The sequence below is a fragment of the Meles meles genome, chromosome 5 (genome assembly GCF_922984935.1).
Source record: "Meles meles chromosome 5, mMelMel3.1 paternal haplotype, whole genome shotgun sequence".
NCBI lineage: Eukaryota > Metazoa > Chordata > Mammalia > Carnivora > Mustelidae > Meles > Meles meles.
Window position 1 is genome coordinate 152,802,359 of NC_060070.1, and position 24,181 is coordinate 152,826,539.

At 40.7% G+C, this 24,181-nt stretch overlaps 1 protein-coding gene across 1 annotated transcript; it reads right to left on the reverse strand.

Moving 5' to 3' along the window:
• Nucleotides 1–22,885: 22,885 nt before the first annotated feature.
• On the reverse strand, nucleotides 22,886–23,824 carry LOC123942064 (putative olfactory receptor 2B8). The gene has a single exon (XM_046006014.1). The coding sequence runs from the start codon at nucleotides 23,822–23,824 to the stop codon at nucleotides 22,886–22,888; it is 939 nt and encodes a 312-aa protein (XP_045861970.1).
• Nucleotides 23,825–24,181: the final 357 nt, after the last annotated feature.

Sequence of the window (24,181 nt, forward strand, 5' to 3'; positions counted from 1 at the left end):
TGATGAACATGGAGGCCAAAATACTCAACAAGATCCTAGCTAATAGGATCCAATAGTACATTAAAAAGGTTATTCACCATGACCAGGTAGGATTAATTCCTAGGATGCAAGTGATGTTCAGCACTCAGAAATCAATCAAAGTGATAGAGCATATGAAAAAAAAAAGAAGAAACAAGAACCATATGATCCTTTCAATTGATGCAGAAAAAGTATTTGACAAAATACAACACCTGTTCCTGATTAAAACTCTTCAGAGTATAGGGATAGAGGAACCATACCTCAACATCACAAAAGCCTTCTAAGAAAGGCCCAAGCTATTATCATTCCCAATGGGGAAAAAACGGGAGCTTTCCCTTATGGTCAGGAACATGACAGGGATGCTCACTCTCGTCACTTTGCTCAACATAGTACTAGAAGTTCTAGCCTCAGCAATCAGACAACATAAAGAAATAAAAGGCATTCATATTGCAAAGAAGAAGTCAGACTCTCTTGCTTCACAGATGACATGTTACTTTACATGGAAAATCCGAAAAACTCCAGTTCCAAATGGCTAGAACTCATACAGCAATTCAGCAATGTCACAGGATACAAAATCAATACACACAAACAGCTAACAATGTAAATGAAGAAAGAGAAATTAAGTAATTGACTCCATTCACAATGGCGCCAAAAACCAGAAGATAGCTAGAAATAAACCTAACAACCAAAGGAGTAAAGGATCTATACTCTGGAAACTATAGAACACTCCTGAACAAAATGGAGGAAGACACAAAGAAAGAGACACATTTTCCAAGAAATGGAAAAACATTCCATGCTCCGGAATTGGAAGAACAAATATTGTGAAAATGTCTATGTTGCCCACAGCAATCTACACTTTCAATCCAATCCCTATACAAATACCATGGACATTTTTCGCATGGCTGAAACAAAAAACCCTTAAATTAGTATGGAACCAGAAAAAAACCCTGAATAGCCAGGGAACATGTTGACAAAGAAAACCAAATCTGGGGATATCCCAATGCCTGACTTCCAGCTGTATTACAAAGCTGTGATCATGAAGACAGCATGGTACTGGCACAAAAACAGACACACAGACCAACAGTATAGAATAGGAAAATGAGATATGGACCCTCAACTCTATGGTCAATTAGTCTTTGACAAATCAGGAAAGAATATCCAATGGAAAAAAGACAGTCTCATCCAGATGGTCAACAGACACATGAAAAAGTGCTCCACATCACTCAGCAACAGGGAAATACAAATCAAAACCATAATAAGATACCACCTCACAGCAGTCAGAATGGCTAAAATGAACAAGGCAGGAAATGACAGATGCTGGCGAGGATGTGGAGAAAGGGGAACCCTCCTACCCTGTTGGTGGGAATGCAAGCTGGTGCAACCACTCTGGAAAACAGCATGGAGGTTCCTCAAAATGTTGAAAATAGAACTACCTTACGACCCGGCAATTGCACTCCTGGGTATTTACCCTAAAGATACAAATGTAGTGACCCAAAGGAGCACGTGCACCTGAACGTTTATAGCAGCAATGTCCACAATAGACAAACTATGGAAAGAACCTAGATGTTCATCAACAGATGAATGGATAAAGAAGATGTAGTATATATACACAATGGGATACTACGCAGCCATCAAAAGAAATGAAATCTTGCCATTTGTGATGACGTGGATGGAACTAGAGGGTATCATGCCGAGCAAAATAAGTCAATCTGTGAAAGACAATTATCATATGATCTCCCTGATATGAGAAATGGGAGATACAACATGGGGATTTGGGGGTAGGAAAAGAATAAATGAAAGAAGATGGGATCAGGAGGGAGACAAACCAGAAGAGACTCTTAATCTCACAAAACAAACTGAGGACTGCCATGGGTAAGGGAGAGAGTGGTGGGGTTTTGGACATTGGGGAGGGTATGTGCTATGGTCAGTGCTATGGAAGTGTGTAAACCTGGCGATTCACAAACCTGTACTCCTGCGGCTAATAATATATTATATGTTAATAAAAAAAATTTAAATTAATTAAAAAAAGACAGTCTTTTGAATAAAGTGGAAAATTGATAGCCACATGCACAAGAATGAAACTGAACCACTACATTACACCACACACAAAGATAAATTCAAAGGGGATGAAAGACCTCCATGTGAGACAGGAATCTATCAAAATCCTAGAGGAGAACATAGGCAGTAAACTCTTCGACGTGGACCACAGCAACTTCTTGCAAGACACATCTCTAAAGGCAAGGTAAGGGAAGTCTGGATGGCTCAGTTGGTTAAGCATCCGCCTTTGATTCATGTCATGATCCATGATCCCAGGGTCCTGGCATCAAGTCACACATCAGGCTCCTTGCTGAGAGGGGAGTCTGCTTCTCCCTCTGACTGCTGCTCCCCCTGATTGTGCTCTCTCTCTCTCTCTTTCTTTCTCTCTCTGGTAAATAAATAAATAAAATCTTTTAAAAAGTTAAAATACAGGCAAGGGAAACAAAAGCAAAAATGAAATTTAGGGATTTCATCAAGATAAAAAGCTTCTGTATAGCAAAGGAAACAGTCAACAAAACTAAGAGACAATCCACAGAATGGGAGAAGATATTTGCAAATGACATTACAGATCGAGGGCCGGTATCCAACATCTATAAAGAACTTTGCAAATTCAACACCCAAAAAACAAATAATCTCACGAAGAAATGGGCAGCAGACATGAACAGACACTTCTCCAAAGAAGACATACAAATGGCCCACAGACACATGAAAACATGTTGAACATCACTAGCCATCAGGGAATTACAAATCAAAATCATAATGAGATACCACGTTATGCCACTCAGAATGGCAAAAATTAACAAGACAGAAAATAAAAAATTGGCAAGGATATGGAGAAAGGGGAATCTTCTTCCAGTGTTGATGGGAATGCAAGCTGGTACAGCCAATCTGGAAAACAGTATGGGCGTTTCCTCAAGACGTTGAAAAAAAGCTACATTAAGACCCAGCAATTGCACTACTAGGTATTTACCCAAAGATACAGTTGTAGAGGAAACAATGGGGCACGTGTACTCCAGTGTTCATAGCAGCAAGATCTGCAGCAACAAACTATGGAAGGAGCTACGATGTCCTTCAACAGATGAATGGGTAAAGAAGGTGTGGCTCATATAATCAACAGACAATTATTCAGCCATCAGAAAGGATGAATACCTACTATTTGCATTAGCATGAATGGAACTGGAGGGGATTATGCTAAGTGAAATAAGTCAAGCAGAGAAAGACAATTATCACATGGTTTCACTCATATGTGGAACATAAGGAATAAAGCAGAGTACCCTAGGGAAAGGAAGGGAATCCTGCATGGGAAGAAATCAGAGATGGAAACAAACCATGAGAGACTCTGGTATCTGGGCAACACACTGAGGGTTACAGAGGAAAGGGGTTGCAAGGATGGAGAAATTAGGTGATGGGTATTAAGGAGGGCACATGTTGTGATGAGCACTGTGTGTTATACACAACTAATGAATCATTGAACACTACATCAAAAATTAATGATGTACTATATGTTGGGCAATTGAACATAATAATATAAGTTAACAAATAAATATTTTTTTTCTTTTTCCCCATTTTATTTATTTTTTTTCAGCATAACAGTATTCATTGTTTTTGCACAACACCCAGTGCTCCATGCAAAACTGCCCTCCCTATTACCCACCACCTGTTCCCCCAACCTTCCACCCCTGACCCTTCAAAACCCTCAGGTTGTTTTTCAGAGTCCATAGTCTCTTATGGTTCGCCTCCCCTCCCCAAGTCCATAGCCCCCTCCCCCTCTCCCAATCCTACCTCCCCCAGCAACCCCCAGTTTGTTTTGTGAGATTAAGAGTCATTTATGGTTTGTCTCCTTCCCAATCCCATCTTGTTTCATTTACTCTTCTCCTATCCCCCTACCCCGCCATGTTGCTTCTCCATGTCCTCATATCAGGGAGATCATATGATAGTTTTCTTTCTCCGATTGACTTATTTCACTAAGCATGATACACTCTAGTTCCATCCACGTCGTCGCAAATGGCAAGATTTCATTTCTTTTGATGGCTGCATAGTATTCCATTGTGTATATATACCACTTCTTCTTTATCCATTCATCTGTTGATGGACATCTAGGTTCTTTCCATAGCCTGGCTATTGTAGACATTGCTGCTATAAACATTCGGGTACACGTGCCCCTTCGTATCACTATGTTTGTATCTTTAGGGTAAATACCCAGTAGTGCAATTGCTGGGTCATAGGGTAGTTCTATTTTCAACATTTTGAGGAACCTCCATGCTGTTTTCCAGAGTGGTTGCACAAGCTTGCAATCCCACCAACAGTGGAGGAGGGTTCCCCTTTCTCCACATCCTCTCCAGCATCTGTCATTTCCTGACTTGTTAATTTTAGCCATTCTGACTGGTGTGAGGTGATATCTCATTGTGGTTTTGATTTGTATTTCCCTGATGCCGAGTGACGTGGAGCACTTTTTCATGTGTCTGTTGGCCATCTGGATGTCTTATTTGCAGAAATGTCTGTTCATGTCCTCTGCCCATTTCTTGATTGGATTGTTTGTTCTTTGGGTGTTGAGTTTGCTAAGTTCCTTATAGATTTTGGATACTAGCCCTTTATCTGATATGTCGTTTGCAAATATCTTCTCCCATTCTGTCAGTTGTCTTTTGGTTTTGTTAACTGTTTGCTTTGCTGTGCAAAAGCTTTTGATCTTGATGAAATCCCAATAGTTCATTTTTGCCCTTGCTTCCCTTGCCTTTGCCATTGTTCCTAGGAAGATGTTGCTACGGCTGAGGTCGAAGAGGTTGCTGCCTGCATTCTCCTCAAGGATTTTGATGGATTCCTTTCTCACATTGAGGTCCTTCATCCATTTGGAGTCTATTTTCGTGTGTGGTGTAAGGAAGTGGTCCAATTTCATTTTTCTGCATGTGGTTGTCCGATTTTACCAGCACCATTTATTGAAGAGGCTGTCTTTTTTCCATTGGACATTCTTTCCTGCTTTGTCGAAGATTAGTTGATCATAGAGTTGAGGGTCGATTTCTGGGCTCTCTATTCTGTTCCACTGATCTATGTGTCTGTTTTTGTGCCAGTACCATGTTGTCTTGATGATGACAGCTTTGTAATAGAGCTTGAAGTCCGGAATTGTGATGCCATCAACTTTGGCTTTGTTCTTCAATATTCCTTTGGCTATTCGAGGTCTTTTCTGGTTCCATATAAATTTTAGGATTATTTGTTCCATTTCCTTGAAAAAAATGGATGGTATTTTGATAGGGATTGCATTAAATGTGTAGATTGCTATAGGTAGCATGGACATTTTCACAATATTTATTCTTCCAATCCAGGAGCATGGAACATTTTTCCATTTCTTTGTGTCTTCCTCAATTTCTTTCATGGGTACTTTATAATTTTCTGTGTATAGATTCTTAGCCTCTTTGGTTAGGTTTATTTCTAGGTATCTTATAGTTTTGGGTGCAATTGTAAATGGGATTGACTCCTTAATTTCTCTTTCTTCTGTCTTGTTGTTGGTGTACAGAAATGCAACTGATTTCTGTGCATTGATTTTATATCCTGACACTTTACTGAATTCCTGTACAAGTTCTAGCAGTTTTGGAGTGGAGTCTTTTGTGTTTTCCACATATAGTATCATATCATCTGCGAAGAGTGATAGTTTGACTTCTTCTTTACCAATTTGGATGCCTTTAATTTCTTTTTGTTGTCTGATTGCTGAGGCTAGGACTTCTAGTACCATGTTGAATAGCAGTGGTGATAATGGATATCCCTGCCGTGTTCTTGACCTTAGCGGAAATTAAAGAAAAAGTGAAAAAATTCATGGAAACAAATGATAATGAAAACACAACAGTTCAAAATCTATGGGACACAGCAAAGGCAGTCCTGAGAGGAAAATATATAGCGGTACAAGCCTTTCTCAAGAAACAAGAAAGGTCTCAAGTACACAACCTAACCCTACACCTAAAGGAGCTGGAGAAAGAACAAAAAAGAAACCCTAAACCCAGCAGGAGAAGAGAAATCATAAAGATCAGAGCAGAAATCAATGAAATAGAAGCCAAAAAAAACAATAGAAAAAATCAATGAAACTAGGAGCTGGTTCTTTGAAAGAATCAATAAGATTGATAAACCCCTGGCCAGACTCATCAAAAAGAAAAGAGAAAGGACCCAAATCAATAAAATCATGAATGAAAGAGGAGAGATCACAACTAACACCAAAGAAATACAGACAATTAGAAGAACATACCATGAGCAACTCTACGCCCACAAATTTGACAATCTGGAAGAAATGGACGCATTCCTAGAGACATATAAACTACCTACTACTACTACTACTAACTACTGTCCTAGAGACTGAACCAGGAAGAAATAGAAAACTTGAACAGGACCATAACCAGTAAGGAGATTGAAACAGTCATCAAAAATCTCCAAACAAACAAAAGCCCAGGGCCAGATGGCTTCCCAGGGGAATTCTACCAAACATTTAAAGAAGAACTCATTCCTATTCTCCTGAAACTGTTCCAAAAAATATAAATGGAAGGAAAACTTCCAAACTCATTTCATGAGGCCAGCATCACCTTGATCCCAAAACCAGACAAGGATCCCACCAAAAAAGAGAACTACAGACCAATATCCTTGATGAACACAGACGCAAAAATTCTCGCCAAAATACTAGCCAATAGGATTCAACAGTACATTAAAAGGATTATTCACCACGATCAAATGGGATTTATTCCAGGGCTGCAGGGTTGGTTCAACATCCGCAAATCAATCAATGTGATACAACACATTAATAAAAGAAAGAACAAGAACCGTATGATACTCTCAATAGATGCTGAAAAAGCATTTGACAAAGTGCAGCATTGCTTCCTGATCAAAACTCTTCAAAGTGTAGGGATAGAGGGCGCATACCTCAATATTATCAAAGCCATCTATGAAAAACCCACCGCAAATATCATTCTCAATGGAGAAAAACTGAAAGCTTTTCCACAAATAAATATTTTTTTAAAAGGAGAGACATTCTGATGATCTCAATGGATGCAAAAAAAAAAAAAAGCATTTAACAAAACACAACATCTTTCTATGGTAAACAGGCTCAACAAATTAGGTGTAGAAAGAATATGTCTCAATGTAATAGTGGCCGTATATGACAAACCCATGCCTAACATACTAAATGGCAAAAGGTTGGAAGCTTTTTCTCTAAGACCAGAAACAAGAGAAAGATGCCACCTTCACTACTCTTACAGAACATGGACAGGAAGTGCTAGCCTCAGCAATCTGGCAAAAAAAAAAAGAAAGAAAGAAAGTTGAGGGAAACTGTAAGGGGAGATGAACCATGAGAGACTATGGACTCTGAAAAACAACCAGAGGGTTTTGAAGGGGCAGGTGGGGTGGGAGGTTGAGGAAAAAGGTGGTGGATAATAGGGAGGGCACGTACTGCATGGAGCACTGGGTGTGATGCCAAAACAATGAACACTGTTATGCTGTAAATAAACAAATTTAAAAAAAAATTAAAAATAAATAAATTGAAAAAAAAAGAAAGAAAGGAAGAAAGAAAGAATAAAAGAAAGAAAGGAACAAAGAAAATGGCAGTCATTTTTTTTTTTAAGAATAATAATCTTTCGGGTGCCTGGGTGGCTCAGTGGGTTAAAGCCTCTGTTTTCAGCTCAGGTCATGATCCCAGGGTCCTGGGATTGAGCCCCGTATCAGGCTCTCTGCTCCGCAGGGAGCCTGCTTCCCCCCCCCCCCCTGCCTGCTTGTGATCTCTGTCTGTCAAATGAATAAATATAATCTTTAAAAGAAAAGAATAATCATCGAGAGATATGAATTTAGTGCCATTATTAGCCTGTAAGGTGACTGTTACTGTATATTGTCTCTGTACCTTTCTGATCTACTACTTTTAGGCTCTCTCTTTGCTTAGAGGACCCCTTTCAATATTTCCTGTAGAGCTGGTTTGGTGTTTGCAAATTCTTTCAGTTTTTGTTTGTCCTGGAAGCTTTTGATCTCTCCTTCTATTTTCAATGATAGCCTAGCTGGATAGAGTATTCTTGGCTGCATGTTTTTCTCGTTGAGTGCTCTGAATATATCATGCCAGCTCTTTCTGGCCTGCCAGGTCTCTGTGGATAAGTCTGCCGCCAATCTAATATTTTTACCATTGTATGTTACAGACTTCTTTTCTCGGGCTGCTTTCAGGATTTTCTCTTTGTCACTAAGACTTGTAAATTTTACTGTTAGGTGACGGGGTGTGGACCTATTCTTGTTGACTTTGAGGGGGGTTCTCTGCATCTCCTGGATTTTGATGCTTGTTCCCTTTGCCATATTAGGGAAATTCTCTCCAATGATTCTCTCCAATAGACCTTCTGCTCCCCTCTCTGTTTCTTCTTCTTCTGGAATCCCAATTATTCTAATGTTGTTTCGTCTTATGGTGTCACTTATCTCTCAAATTCTCCCCTCATGGTCCAGTAGCTGTTTGTCCCTCTTTTGCTCGGCTTCCTTATTCTCTGTCATTTGGTCTTCTATATCACTAATTCTTTCTTCTGCCTCATTTATCCTAGCAGTGAGAGCCTCCATTTTTGATTGTACCTCATTAATAGCTTTTTTGATTTCAACTTGGTTAGATTTTAGTTCTTTAATTTCTCCAGAAAGGGCTTTAATATCTCCAGAGAGGGTTTCTCTAATATCTTCCATGCCTTTTTCGAGCCCGGCTAGAATGTTCAGAATCGTCATTCTGAACTCTTGATCTGACATATTACCCATGTCTGTGTTGATTAGGTCCCTAGCCTTCGGTACTGTCTCTTGTTCTTTTGTTTGTGGTGATTTTTTCCGCCTTGTCATTTTGTCCAGATAAGAGAATATGAAGGAGCAAATAAACTACTAAAAGGGTGGCAAAGACCCCGGAAAAATGCGCTGTAACCAAATCAGAAGAGACCCCAAATTGTGGGGGGGAGAAAGGGGATAAAAACAGCTTCTGAAAAAAAAAGAAAAAAAAAGAAAGAAAAAAATTTAAAAAATAAAACAAATAAAAAATATAAAAAAGCATCACAATTCCGGACTTCAAGCTCTATTACAAAGCTGTCATCATCAAGACAGCATGGTACTGGCACAAAAACAGACACATAGATCAGTGGAACAGAATAGAGAGCCCAGAAATCGACCCTCAACTCTATGGTCAACTAATCTTTGACAAAGCAGGAAAGAATGTCCAATGGAAACAAGACAGCCTCTTCAATAAATGGTGCTGGGAAAATTGGACAGCCACATGCAGAAAAATGAAATTGGACCACTTCCTTACACCACACACGAAAGTAGACTCCAAATGGATGAAGGACCTCAATGTGAGAAAGGAATCCATCAAAATCCTTGAGGAGAATGCAGGCAGCAACCTCTTTGACCTCAGCCGCAGCAACATCTTCCTAGGAACAACGGCAAAGGCAAGGGAAGAAAGGGCAAAAATGAACTATTGGGATTTCATCAAGATCAAAAGCTTTTGCACAGCAAAGGAAACAGTTAACAAAACCAAAAGACAACTGACAGAATGGGAGAAGATATTTGCAAACGACATATCAGATAAAGGGCTAGTATCCAAAATCTATAAGGAACTTAGCAAACTCAACATCCAAAGAACAAACAATCCAATCAAGAAATGGGCAGAGGACATGAACAGACATTTCTGCAAAGAAGACATCCAGATGGCCAACAGACACATGAAAAAGTGCTCCACATCCCTCGGCATCAGGGAAATACAAATCAAAACCACAATGAGAAATCACCTCACACCAGTCAGAATGGCTAAAATTAACAAGTCAGGAAACGACAGATGCTGGCGAGGATGTGGAGAAAGGGGAACCCTCCTCCACTGTTGGTGGGAATGCAAGCTTGTGCAACCACTCTGGAAAACAGCATGGAGGTTCCTCAAAGTGTTGAAAATAGAACTACCCTATGACCCAGCAATTGCACTACTGGGTATTTACCCTAAAGATACAAACATAGTGATCCGAAGGGGCACGTGTACCCGAATGTTTATAGCAGCAATGTCTACAATAGCCAGACTATGGAAAGAACCTAGATGTCCATCAACAGATGAATGGATAAAGAAGATGTGGTATATATACACAATGGAATACTATGCAGCCATCAAAAGAAATGAAATCATGCCATTTGCGACGACGTGGATGGAACTAGAGCGTATCATGCTTAGTGAAATAAGTCAATTGGAGAAAGACAACTATCATATGATCTCCCTGATATGAGGACATGGAGAAGCAACATGGGGGGGTAGGGGGATAGGAGAAGAGTAAATGAAACAAGATGGGATTGGGAGGGAGACAAACCATAAATGACTCTTAATCTCACAAAACAAACTGGGGGTTGCTGGGGGGAGGTGGGATTGGGAGAGGGGGAGCGGGCTATGGACATTGGGGAGGGGAGGCGAACCATAAGAGACTATGTACTCTGAAAAACAACCTGAGGGTTTTGAAGGGTCAGGGGTGGGAGGTTGGAGGAACAGGTGGTGGGTAATGGGGAGGGCACGTTTTGCATGGAGCACTGGGTGTTGTGCAAAAAGAATGAATACTGTTACACTGAAAAAATAAATAAAATGAAAAAAAAATGCAAAAAAAAAAAGAAAAGAATAATCATCTTTCTTTGGGAATGATACAATCTCATATACAGAAAAATCCTAGACACAACCAATAAACTCTTAGAACTTACCAACAAGCTTAGTAAAGTTATGAAACAGAAATTAAACATATAGAAATGAGTTGCCTTTCTATATGAGAACAACAAAATAGGGGAAAGGATTTTTTATCTCATTCACAAAAGCATATAAACTAAAAAACCATTAAGGAATAAACTGATCCAAAGACATAAAAGATCTGTTCACTTCAAACTAAAAGATATTTATGAAAGAAATGGAAGAATTAAAATACCTAATGTTCATGAATTGAAAGAATTGAAGCGGCTAAAATGTCCACACTACTTAAAACAATTAGAGATTCAATGAAATCCCTATCAATATTGATTGTCATTTTTCACAGAGAAAAAACAATCCTAAAATTGTTTGGAACTACAAAAGCTTCCAATTGACAAAGCCACCACGACTGAGAAGAACAAAGCAGGAGGAATCCCACATCCTGACTCAAACTGCATGTTAAAGCTCTAGTGCTGAAGACAGTATGGTACTGGTGGAAGAAACAGACACATACAGCAAAGGAACTGACTGAAGAGGTCAGGCATAAACCCACACACATACAGACAACTAATATTGGACAACAGAGTCAAGAATGTTCATGGGGAAACACAGTCTTCTTAAAAAATGCTCCTGAAAAAAAAAATGGTTAAGTACATGCAGAGAAATGAAATTGTAGCACTATGTTATACACCTCGAAAATTAACTTGCAGTGGATTGAGATGTAAATAGAAGAGCTGGAGTTGTAAAACTCCTAGAAGACAACATAGAAGAGAAGATTCAGGACATTGGACATGTTCACATTTACCAAATGAGGCTGGTCTAGCACCATCCTGTCTACAAATGGGCCCACTCTTTGTGATCCAGCTGTAACCCTGAGCCTGAACAAGACATCAAAATCACCAGCAACAAAAGCAAAGGATTAATAAGTGAAACATCATTTCAAAAACTTCCTGCACAGCAAAAGAAACAGTCAACAAAATGAAAAGTCAACCAATAGAATGGGAGAAATACTTACACATCTTCTACCTGATAAGGGGTTAATATCCAAAATATATAAGGAACTCATGCAATTCAGTGGAATAAAAAACAACAATTCCATCTTTTCAAAAGGAAAGAGGTACGGAATGGATATTTTTCCGAAGACATACAAATGACAAATAGACACATGAAAGGTATTCCAAATCACTAATCGTCAGGAAATGCAAACCAAAACCACAATCACTCACACCTGTTAGAATGGCTGTCATAAAAAAGACAAAGGATAACAAAAGTTAGTGACGGAAAACTCCTGCACAGTTGATGGGAATGTAAACTGATACAGCCTCCATGGAAAGCAGTAAGGAGATTCCTCAAATGTTAACAAAAGAACTCCTATTATATCCAGAAACCAACATCGAGGTACCCATTCAAAGGAAATGAAATCAGGATATGAAAGAGATTTATGCCTTCCCGTATTCATGGCAGCACTATTCACAATGGCCAAATGTGGAGACAACCTAAGTGTCCACACAGATGAATGGAGAAAGAGGATGTAGCATAAGTATCTAAAGCAATATTTTTCAGCCAGGAGAAGGAAGGAAATCCTGCCATTTCTGACCACATGGATGGACCTTGAGGGCATTACTGCCAGGTGAAACAAGTCAGAAGACAAAGACAAACACTATGTGATCCCACACAACTGTGGGATCCAAAAAAGCTGAATCTGTAGGTACAGAGAGTAGAAATGTGGTCACCAGGAGCTGAGGGGAGGAGAGGTGGGAGATGTTGGGTAAAAGGAACCGACTCCCAGTTATCACATGAAAGTCCTGAGGAGCTAATACACCGCATGGTCCATGGTGCACAGAGTTACTATGATTGAATTACAGACTTGAAAGTGGCTGAGAGTAGATCTCAATCGTTCTCACCACAAAGAAGAAAGGGTAATTATGTGATGAGATGGAGGTTTAACTGACCCTAGGATGGTGACAGTTTTGTTATATGTAGATATTCACATTTTCTACTCCTAAATTTGCTCAATGCTACTTGTCATTCTATCTTAGTACATCTGGGGGGAAAATAAATAAATACAAGAGATATCATTCAATTTTTTTCATCCCACTTCTTATTCCTCTCCTAAAGTCAGATTTTTCCTGCTATTTAATACAAAAATCTCCCTATGGGGCGCCTAGATGGCACAGTTGTTTGAGAGTCAGCATCCTGGTTTGGGCTCAGGTTGTGTTCTCAGGGTACTGAGATCAAGCCCTGAGTCAGGCTCCACACTCAGGCCAGACTCTGCTTAAGGTTTGCTCTCACTCTCTGCCCTTCCCTGCCTCTGGGTGGCTCAGTCAGTTAAACAACTGCCTTTGACTCAGGTCATAATCCTGGGTCCTGGGATCAAATCCATCATCAGGCTCCTAGCTTAGTGGGGAGACCACTTCTCTGTCTGCTGCTTGTGCTGTGCTCTCTCTTCCTCTCTCTCTCTCTCTCTCTGATGCAAATAAATAAAATCCTTAAGAACAAAAATGTCCAGGATTCTTCACTGAGACAAAGACACAGGTCAAGAACTGAAGAGCAGGGGCGCCTGGGTGGCTCAGCGGGTTAAAGCCTCTGCCTTCGGCTCAGGTCATGATCCCAGGGTCCTGGGATCAAGCCCCGCATCGGGCTCTCTGCTTGGCTGGGAGCCTGCTTTCCTCTCTCTCTCTCTCTCTCTGCCTGCCTCTCTGCCTACTTGTAATCTCTATCTGTCAAAAAAATAAATCTTTAAAAAAAAAAAAGAGGGGGGAGCAAGATGGCGGGGAAGTAGGAGGAGGCACCATTTCAACCTGTACCCTAAAGTGAGCTGATTACCTACCAAAGAACTCCGACCACCCATGAAATCATCCTGAGATCAGAATTATACACGTCTGGATCTCTACTGGAGCAGAAGACGCCAGTGGCAGGTAAAGCAGACTGGGAGCATCGGACTGATATCGGAAGATAAACAAAAGGGGGAGGGAGCCATTAGAGGTGACCGAATGGAAAGTACCACCCCAACACGAGAGTGCTCTGCATCTGGGGACCAGCATTAACTTGGAGTCTGGTTGAAAGCACTCAAAAAACAAACAGCAAAGGATCGCGGTGGGGGGGGGTAATAGTGGGAACCTGGGCGGTTAGGGTCAGGGACCTAAGTCCCCAGACCCAGGACAGCCTCCCCTGGCGCGGAGCCAGAGAGAGTGCGGCGGAGAAATCAGGTCTCCTTCCCTGAGCCGCGAGTGCACCTGAACGCCAGCGCGCCTGAGAACGAGTGGGGTCTGTCTCCCGTGAGGGGCTGGGAGCCTGGCCTGACGGCAATCCTGAAACGCGCGCGTCCCACACCCTCCCTTGGGATAGGTGCTCATAGGCGCTAGCCTGGAGCTCTGGCAGCAGGAAAAACCAGACATTCCCAGCCCGGGACAGCGGGAAAATCTCAGTGCGCGATCTCTGCTCGGAACTTCTCTGGCAGTCTGGAGCTGCCTAGACAGCCACAGCTGCCCTGGTTTTGGGCACAACGAGGAGCTCCTGCATCCCCAGGGACAGTGACTCAGAACCAACTCTGCCAGCAGCTTTTGCAAAACAGTCTGAGGCTTCTCTCTGAGAGGGAGGTTGGGGTGCTGTTTGCTCTCCTCTAAACCTCCAAAAACCATCAAAAGCTGTCAAGGCGAGAGAAAGCAGATGAAAGAACATAAAAACCCCCAGAGAACAAAAGGCTGAAAAAAAAAAAAAACAGTTTCCTGAAAAAAAAAGAGCTCACCCCCTTGAGGGGAGTGGGAGGACCTAACTCAGGGAACATCATTGTCTGAAAACCCACGTGGCAGACCCCTCCCCCAGAAAACCAACCAGGAAGGAAGGAAAAAAAAAAAAAAAGACTACAAGAGAACAACCACCACTACTTCATAAATACAACTTTTATTTTTAACTCTTTACCAATATTCTGGTTCTTTTTTTTATACATACAGATAATTTTTTAACCTATTTACCATCACACTGAGATGTCCAGTACATCAAATTCTTTAATAACCTTCTAACCTGAAATTTTTGATACATACACCCGTGTTTTTCTTTTGTTTTTCTATTTTTTTAATTTTAACTTAGTTTAGTCTAGTTTATTCTTTTTTTAATTTTTATTTTCTACTATACATATAGAGTTAAACTTCAAAGTAACCCCCTTTCCCCAATCAATGCTACCCCTATAGGCAAACCAGTTTCTAATCCCCCTGTAACTTAGGAAAGTTGAGTCCCTTAACAAAAACATCAAGATTCCTTCAGGAAGAATCAAAATAACCTTCCTCACCCACACTGAGAATCTATAACCATTCTCCCAATTTTTCCTTCTGTCAGTGTTTCTGTGAATTTGTGTCTGTCCTGACAATATATAAATCTTATACTTGGGGTTCTTTCTGAGGAGGTTTTTCCCTTTTCTTTGCTTATATATACATATTTTTTTCTCTTGTCATATACTTTTATCACTCTTTTTGTCTGTCTGTTTTTGTTTGTATACTCCACAAATCTTACCTAGTGGCCCATTTGGGCTGAACCTTCTCTTGTATCTTCCCTTTTTTTCCTATCTCTCTCTCTCTCTTTTTTTTTTTTCTTCCTTTTTTCTTTCCCCTTTTTTTTTCTTTCTTCTTCTCTATTTCTTTTTCTTTTCTTTTTTCTCTCATTTGGGTGGGGAATCCTGATTGCACAGAAGCGTTCCAGGGTGCACATTGACTGCACCACAATCGATAAGTCCAGCTGCATCTGTTTAGTCATCTCTTACCAAAATGACTAGGAGGAGGAATACCCAACAGAAGAAAAATACAGAGGATGGGCCTTCTGCAACAGAACTAATGGCTATCGACATAGACAATATGTCAGAAAAGGAATTCAGACTAACAATTATCCAGGCAATAGCTAGGTTGGAGAAAGCCATGGATGACCAAACAGAATTGATTAGGGCAGAATTGAAAGCCACCAGGGATGATGTTCACAATGTTAGGGCAGAACTGAAAGCCACCAGGGATGATGTTCAAAATGCTCTCAATGAGTTCCAGTCCAATCTAAATTCTCTAAAAGCTAGGGTAACTGAGACAGAAGATAGAATTAGTGATCTGGAGGACAAACAGATAGAGAGAAAGGATCAGGAGGAAGCCTGGAACAAACAGCTCAGAAGCCACGAAAACAGAATCAGGGAAATAAACGATGCCATGAATCGTTCCAACGTCAGAATTATTGCAATCCCTGAAGGGGAAGAAAAAGAAAGAAGTCTAGAAGATATAGTGGAAGAAGTTGTCTATGAAAATTTTCCCAATCTCACGAATGGAAACAATGTTCATGTACTAGAGGCAGAAAGATCTCCTCCCAAGATTTTAGATTCTCGAAAGTCCTCACAGCACCTTATCGTTAGAATGGGGAATTTTGTTTCAAGAGAGACCCTCTTAAAAGCAGCTAGGACAAAGAAGCTTCTTACATACAGAGGAAAGCCCATTAGAATAACGTCAGACCTTTCCACAGAGACCTGGAAAGCCAGGAAGGGCTGGCAAAATATATTCAGAGTACTAAATGAGAAGAACATGCAACCAAGAATACTCTATCCAGCAAGACTGACATTTAAAATGGATGGAGAGATAAAGAGTTTCCAAGACCAGCAAGGCTTAAAAGACTATGCAACCACCAAGCCGACACTGCAGGAAATATTAAGGGGGGTCCTATAAAAGAGAAAAAATCCTAAGAATATCATTGAACAGAAATACAGAAACAATCTATAGACAGAAAGACTTCAAAGGCAACACGATGTCAATAAAAACCTATCTCTCAATAATCACTCTCAATGTGAATGGCCTAAATGCGCCCATAAAACGACACAGGGTTGCAGATTGGATAAAACGACAGGACCCATCCATATGTTGTCTACAAGAGACCCATTTTGAACCTAAGGATACACCCAGACTGAAAGTGAAGGGATGGAGAAGCATCTTTCATGCCAATGGGCCTCAAAAGAAGGCCGGAGTAGCAATTCTCATATCAGATAAATTAGATTTTAAACTAAAGACTGTAGTCAGAGATACAGAAGGACACTACATAATTCTTAAAGGGACTATCCGCCAAGACGATCTAAGAATTGTGAATATCTATGCCCCCAATATGGGAGCACCCAATTACATAAGAAAACTATTAATCAAGATAAAGAGCCATATTGATATGAATACAATAATAGTAGGAGATCTTAATACGCCTCTCTCAGAAACAGACAGATCATCGAAGCAGAAAATTAATAAAGAAATAAGAGCATTGAATGAAACATTGGACCAGATGGATCTCATCGACGTATACAGAACATTTCACCCTAAAACAACAGAATACTCATTCTTCTCAAGTGCACATGGAACCTTCTCCAGAATAGACCACATACTGGGTCACAAAGCAGGACTCAACCGATACCAAAAGACTGACATTATTCCCTGCATATTCTCCGATCACAATGCTTTGAAACTGGAGCTCAATCACAAGGAAAAGTTCAGAAGGAACTCAAACACCTGGAAGCTAAAGACCACCTTGCTTAAGAATGCTTGGATCAACCAGGAGATCAAAGACGAACTTAAACAATTCATGGAAACCAATGAGAATGAAGACACCTCGGTCCAAAACCTATGGGATACAGCAAAGGCGGTTCTAAGGGGGAAATACATAGTCATCCAAGCCTCCCTCAAAAACATTGAAAAATCCAGAATACACCAGCTGTCTCTACACCTTAAAGAACTGGAGAATCAACAACAAATCAAACCAACTCCACATGCAAGAAGGGAAATAATCAAGATTAGAGCAGAGATCAATGAGGTAGAAACGAGAGATACAGTAGAACGTATCAATGAAACTAGAAGCTGGTTTTTTGAAAGAATTAATAAGATTGATAAACCATTGGCCACACTAATCCAAAAGAAAAGAGAGAAAGCCCAAATTAATAAAATTATGAATGAAAAGGGAGAGATCACAACTAACACCAAGGAAATAGAAACAATCATCAGAAATTATTACCAACAGTTATATGCCAATAAGCTAAGCAACCTAGATGAAATGGATGCATTCCTGGAAAGCTACAAACTCCCAAAATGGAACCAGGAAGAAATTGACAACCTGAATAGACCAATATCTAGTAATGAGATTGAAGCAGTGATCAAAATCCTCCCAAAAAACAAGAGCCCAGGACCTGACGGATTCCCTGGGGAATTCTACCAAACTTTCAAAGAAGAAATAACACCAATTCTCCTGAAGCTGTTCCAAACAATTGAAGCAGAAGGAAAACTTCCAGACTCTTTTTCTGAAGCCAGCATTACCCTGATCCCCAAACCAGGCAAAGACCCTACCAAAAAGGAGAATTTCAGACCAATATCACTGATGAATATGGATGCAAAGATTCTCAACAAGATCCTAGCAAACAGGATCCAGCAGTACATTCAAAAGATTATCCACCATGACCAGGTGGGATTCATCCCTGGGTTGCAAGGTTGGTTCAACATTCGCAAATCAATCAGTGTGATAGAACACATCAATAAGAGAAGAGAGAAGAACCACATGGTCCTCTCAATTGATGCAGAAAAAGCATTTGACAAAATCCAGCATCCGTTCCTGATGAAAACGCTTCAAAGTATAGGGATAGAGGGAACATTCCTGAACTTCCTAAAATCTATCTATGAAAGACCCACGGCAAATATCATCCTCAATGGGAAAAAGCTTGCAGCCTTCCCGTTGATATCAGGAACACGACAAGGATGCCCACTCTCACCACTCTTGTTCAACATAGTATTAGAAGTCCTAGCAACGGCAATCAGACAACAAAGAGAAATAAAATGTATCCAAATTGGCAAGGAAGAAGTCAAACTCTCTCTCTTCGCAGATGACATGATTCTTTATATGGAAAACCCCAAAGACTCCACCCCCAAACTACTAGAACTCATACAGCAATTCAGCAACGTGGCAGGATACAAGTCAATGTACAGAAATCAGTGGCTTTCTTATACATTAATAATGAAAATACAGAAAGGGAAATTACAGAATCGATTCCATTTACTATAGCACCAAGAAACCTAAGATACCTGGGAATAAACCTAACCAAAGTGGTAAAGGACCTGTACTCGAGGAACTACAGAACACTCATGAAAGAAATTGAGGAAGACACAAAAAGATGGAAGACTGTTCCATGCTCTTGGATTGGAAGAATAAACATTGTTAAAATGTCTATACTGCCTAGAGCAATCTATACTTTTAATGCCATTCCGATCAAAATTCCACCGATATTTTTCAAAGAGCTGGAGCAAATAATCCTAAAATTTGTATGGAGTCAGAAGAGACCCCGAATTGCTAAGGAAATGTTGAAAAACAAAAACAAAACTGGCGGCATCACGTTACCCGATTTCAAGCTTTACTACAAAGCTGTGATCACCAAGACAGCGTGGTACTGGCATAAAAACAGACACATAGACCAGTGGAACAGAGTGGAGAGCCCAGATATGGACCCTCAACTCTATGGTCAAATAATCTTCGACAAAACAGGAAAAAATATTCAGTGGAAAAAAGACAGTCTCTTCAATAAATGGTGCTGGGAAAACTGGACAGCGATATGTAGAAGAATGAAACTCGACCATTCTCTTACACCGTTCACAAAGATAAACTCGAAATGGATAAAAGACCTCAATGTGAGACAGGAATCTATCAGAATCCCAGAGGAGAATATAGGCAGTAACCTCTTCGATATCAGCCACAGCAACTTCTTTCAAGATAAGTCTCCAAAGGCCAAGGAAACAAAAGCAAAAATGAACTTTTGGGACTTCATCAAGATCAAGAGCTTCTGCACAGCAAAGGAAACAGTCAACAAAACAAAGAGGCAACCCACGGAATGGGAGAAGATATTTGTAAATGACAGTACAGACAAAAGGTTGATATCCAGGATCTACAAAGAACTTCTCAAACTCAACACACACAAAACAGATAATCATATCAAAAAATGGGCAGAAGATATGAACAGACACTTCTCCAATGAAGACATACAAATGGCTATCAGACACATGAAAAAATGTTCATCATCACTAGCCATCAGGGAGATTCAAATTAAAACAACATTGAGATACCACCTAACACCAGTTAGAATGGCCAAAATTAGCAAGACAGGAAACAACGTGTGCTGGAGAGGATGTGGAGAAAGGGGAACCCTCTTACACTGTTGGTGGGAATGCAAGTTAGTGCAGCCACTTTGGAGAACAGTGTGGAGATTCCTGAAGAAATTAAGAATAGAGCTTCCCTATGACCCTGCAATTGCACTGCTGGGTATTTACCCCAAAGATACAGATGTAGTGAAAAGAAGGGCCATTTGTACCCCAATGTTTATTGCAGCAATGGCTACGGTCGCCAAACTGTGGAAAGAACCAAGGTGCCCTTCAACGGATGAATGGATAAGGAAGATGTGGTCCATATACACAATGGAGTATTATGCCTCCATCAGAAAGGACGAATACCCAACTTTTGTAGCAACATGGACAGGACTGGAAGAAATTATGCTGGGCGAAATAAGTCAAGCAGAGAGAGTCAAGTATCATATGGTCTCACTTATTTGTGGAGCATAACAAATAACATGGAGGACATGGGGAGATGGAGAGGAGAGGGAGTTGAGGGAAACTGGAAGGGGAGATGAACCATGAGAGACTATGGACTCTGAAAAACAACCAGAGGGTTATGAAGGGGCGGCGGGAGGGGGTGGGGTGGGGTGGGAGTTTGAGGAACCAGGTGGTGGGTAATAGGGAGGGCACGTACTGCATGGAGCACTGGGTGTGATGCCAAAACAATGAACACTGTTATGCTGTAAATAAGCAAATAAAAATAAATAAATTAATTAAAAAAAAAAAGAACTGAACAGCAAACATCATTCTCAAAAGAGCTTAAAACTGTTCTCAGAAATCTTGCCTTATCAGAAGAACTTACACTTCTTAAGGACCCCATGGATTTCTATTTTATTTGGCTTTCCTTTTTTTAAATTTAATTTTATTTTTTCAGTGTTCTGCGAGTCATTGTTAATGTACCATTCCCACCGCTCAGTTCTGAATGGTTCAAATAAATCCACCCAACAGTGTAAGTCAATGGAATTAAGTTTTTAGAAAGCATCAAGTGTATGGCAAGGGTAGAGACCCAGGGTAGATCCCAAAATGGGCCTCAAGGTCATACTGACTATCTTGGATGGAAGATACTTCAGAAACAGTGGGTGTAAGGACATCACACTGTCCTCTGTCATCCTGAAAGCAGGAAACACATCTCCCCATGAAAGGAGCCTGACCAGGATGAAGAAGAAAAAGACATCCTGACACCATGGGCAGGGACCTTAGAGTTGAGAAAGCTATAGAAACAAACCTTGCTACTTTTTTTAGGAATTGGCTACCTCAGCTCAAATTCCAATTAGAATTCTTTCCTAAATAAAGCTCCCAAACACGTATTTTCTTTATCCTGTCAATTCCGCACACATTTCTTGTCTCTGTATAAAAGGTGCAACAACTGCCTGTCTTGGTCATTTCATTAGGTCTCAGTTTCATCATTGAGCCTCCATGTTCAAGTAATAAACCATCAGAGTTTTTCTCCTGTTAACTCTGCTCTTACCAATTTAATTCCAAAACAAGTGGAAGAACTCTGGCGAGAAGAAGGAACTGCTCCCTGACCAAAGCAAGTGTCCCATCCCTAGGCCATCTCAGGGACCCCATGCTCTCACTGTGTGACAGTTATTTCATAATGAGATGGCTATCTATAAAGCTTAGACACACAGAGATGTTTAATACCTCACATACATTTTTTTTATTTCTCTAAGTTTTCTCCCGGTGAAAAGGAGTAAGCTCCACAGAACATGGGATTTCCTGGGAAACAGAGGTCATTTCTCTTACTTTCATGTGTCCCTGCATTCAAATTGCCTGGAGCCTTGTGTAGACGTGAGATACAAAGCATTGATCAGTTGATGCCTGGATCAAAAAATTTACAAAATGGTATGAAGAGAAGATCTAAAGGTTTCCCCCTTTGAAATTTTTGCTGCATCATTGTAGATAGAAGATGTAGAATATTGACTAGGAACTGAGTTATGTACTGTTCAGATACAATAATGTCCTATAAGTCATTTTGAATGCAGGGGGTGGCTCACGAGCTGCGTAACTGGCTTTCAGACCTCACACGGGTGCTCCTATGACTGCAGCACAACATGACAAGTAAGCACTGTCTGCTGCTCGGCAGCTGCTGTCAGCGTATCGGCAGCAACGCACCAGGCCCTGCTGCTGTGTGTCATGAACGCCTCACATAGGCTGCATAAAACCACTGTCACACTGCTCACATCACAACCAGCCTGATATCTGAATGGCTTTTTCAGAAGTGATGTTACCAAATTTCTCTTTCATCTAAAAGTATACTTTTCCCACATCCAAACGTATACTTTAGATGCCCACCTAATTCTGTGAAAAAGCAATGATACAGTCAACCTATGGACCTGGTAATATGACCATGATCCAAATACGAGAATAAGTGTGGTTCCTCCAGCAGTTGCTACAAAATGCTAAAATGTTAACATTTCTTACAGCATGTTAGCAGTTCGTATTGTTATTTTACCTATGCCTTCATATTATGTGCATAAATGTCTTTTTGCACTTAGAATAGGATTCCTAAATGAGAGTGAAATAGGAAAAACCTGTGAAGCTCTCTAAAGTACGAATGTGATGAAGATGCTCGGGCACCCTGATGAGTGCCCGACACTTGATTTCAGCTCAGGGTGTGATCTCAGGGTTGTAGGACCTATCCCAGCATCAGGCTCTGCGCTCAGGGTACAGTCTGCTTAAGATTCTTTCTCCCTCTCCCAACACCCCTGCTGCTCATGCTCTGTCTTTATCAAATTAAATAATAAATCCATATATATATATATGTGTGTGTGTGTGTGTGTGTGTGTGTGTGTGTGTGTGTGTGTGTATTGGATCTAGGAACAAAAATCAGCCTCTCCCAAAGTTGTTTGAATCCTTGAACTTGGATTTTGAGCACTCATTTGCATAAAAGAATGAACTAAGTATTCCCTTGAAACTTATCACCAGAAATTTTAGATGATCCACGTAGATCACAAACATCCTAATCACTCTGGGATTCAATGTGTTCCATCAAAGGGTCTTCCCCACCCGGTCATCTGGAGTCCTGGCCCCTGCAAAACACCTTCTTCATTGCTCCCGTCACATCCTTGTTCCTCAGTGTATATATGACGGGGTTGACCGTGGGGGTGACGATGGCATAGAAAAGAGAAACAAACTTGCCCTGATCCTGGGAGTAGTTGTTGCTGGGCTGGAGGTAAGCATAGATGGCCGTGCCATAGAACAGGGAGACCACTGTGATGTGGGACCCACATGTACCAAACGCTTTCCTCTGCCCTGCAGATGACTTTATTCTTAAGACTGCCCTGACGATCTGACCATAGGAGAAGATGATTAAAGTCACAGGTATGAGGAAGATGACCACACTGGCAAAGAAGAGCTCAGACTGATTCACAGTGGTGTCAACACAGACAAGCTTGATCATTGCAGGGACCTCACAAAGGAAGTGGTCTAATTTATTTCTCCCACAAAGTGGTAAAAGGAAGATGAGCACTGTCTGCAATAAGGAGTTGCCAAAACCAAAGGACCACGATGCAGAAGCCATGAGGGCACAGAGACGGGGGTGCATGATCATGGTGTACTGCAGGGGCTTGCAGATGGCTGCATAGCGGTCAAACGCCATGACCCCTAACAGAATGCATTCCGTGCATCCCAGCCCTAAGAAGACAAACATTTGAACTACACAGCCACCAAACGAGATAGACTTGTCTTCTGTCCTGAGATGAACCAGGAGCTGCGGGACAGTCCTGGTCGTGTAACACAGGTCCAGGAAGCTTAGGTTGGAGAGGAAAAAGTACATGGGAGTATGTAGATTTGGGTCGAGGAAGGACAAGGCAATGATGGTGGTGTTTCCCAGCAGAGTGAACAGATAGAAGATCAGGAGGACCACAAAGAGGACTAGCTCCAGTTGAGGCCGGTCAGAGAACCCAAGCAGGATAAACCCTGTGAAAGAACTGCCATTTTTCTGTTCCATCCTCTGTTAGCCCATGTTTCCTGTCAGAATCAAGTGTTTAGCAACTTTTAAAAGAAACCTACAAAAAAAAAAAAGGTTGGTGCCAGTGGATGTGGATCTCTCATGTTATAAGACAGGTCATGGCAGACTAAAAGTAACTGTTTCAATAAATGATTGAAATTGACATATCTTACACCAGTTTACCTCCACATTATCACAAAAAGTAAATCTTTAATATGTAATACGGGAAAAACAAAATAATGGACTTCATGTTGGCATTGGCTTAGCTATAAAAGGTCTTTTGGTCTGAACTTAATGGGACTTAAAGGACTGTAAGTATGTACATACATTTTAGAGATAATAAGGATGAAGGAAAGA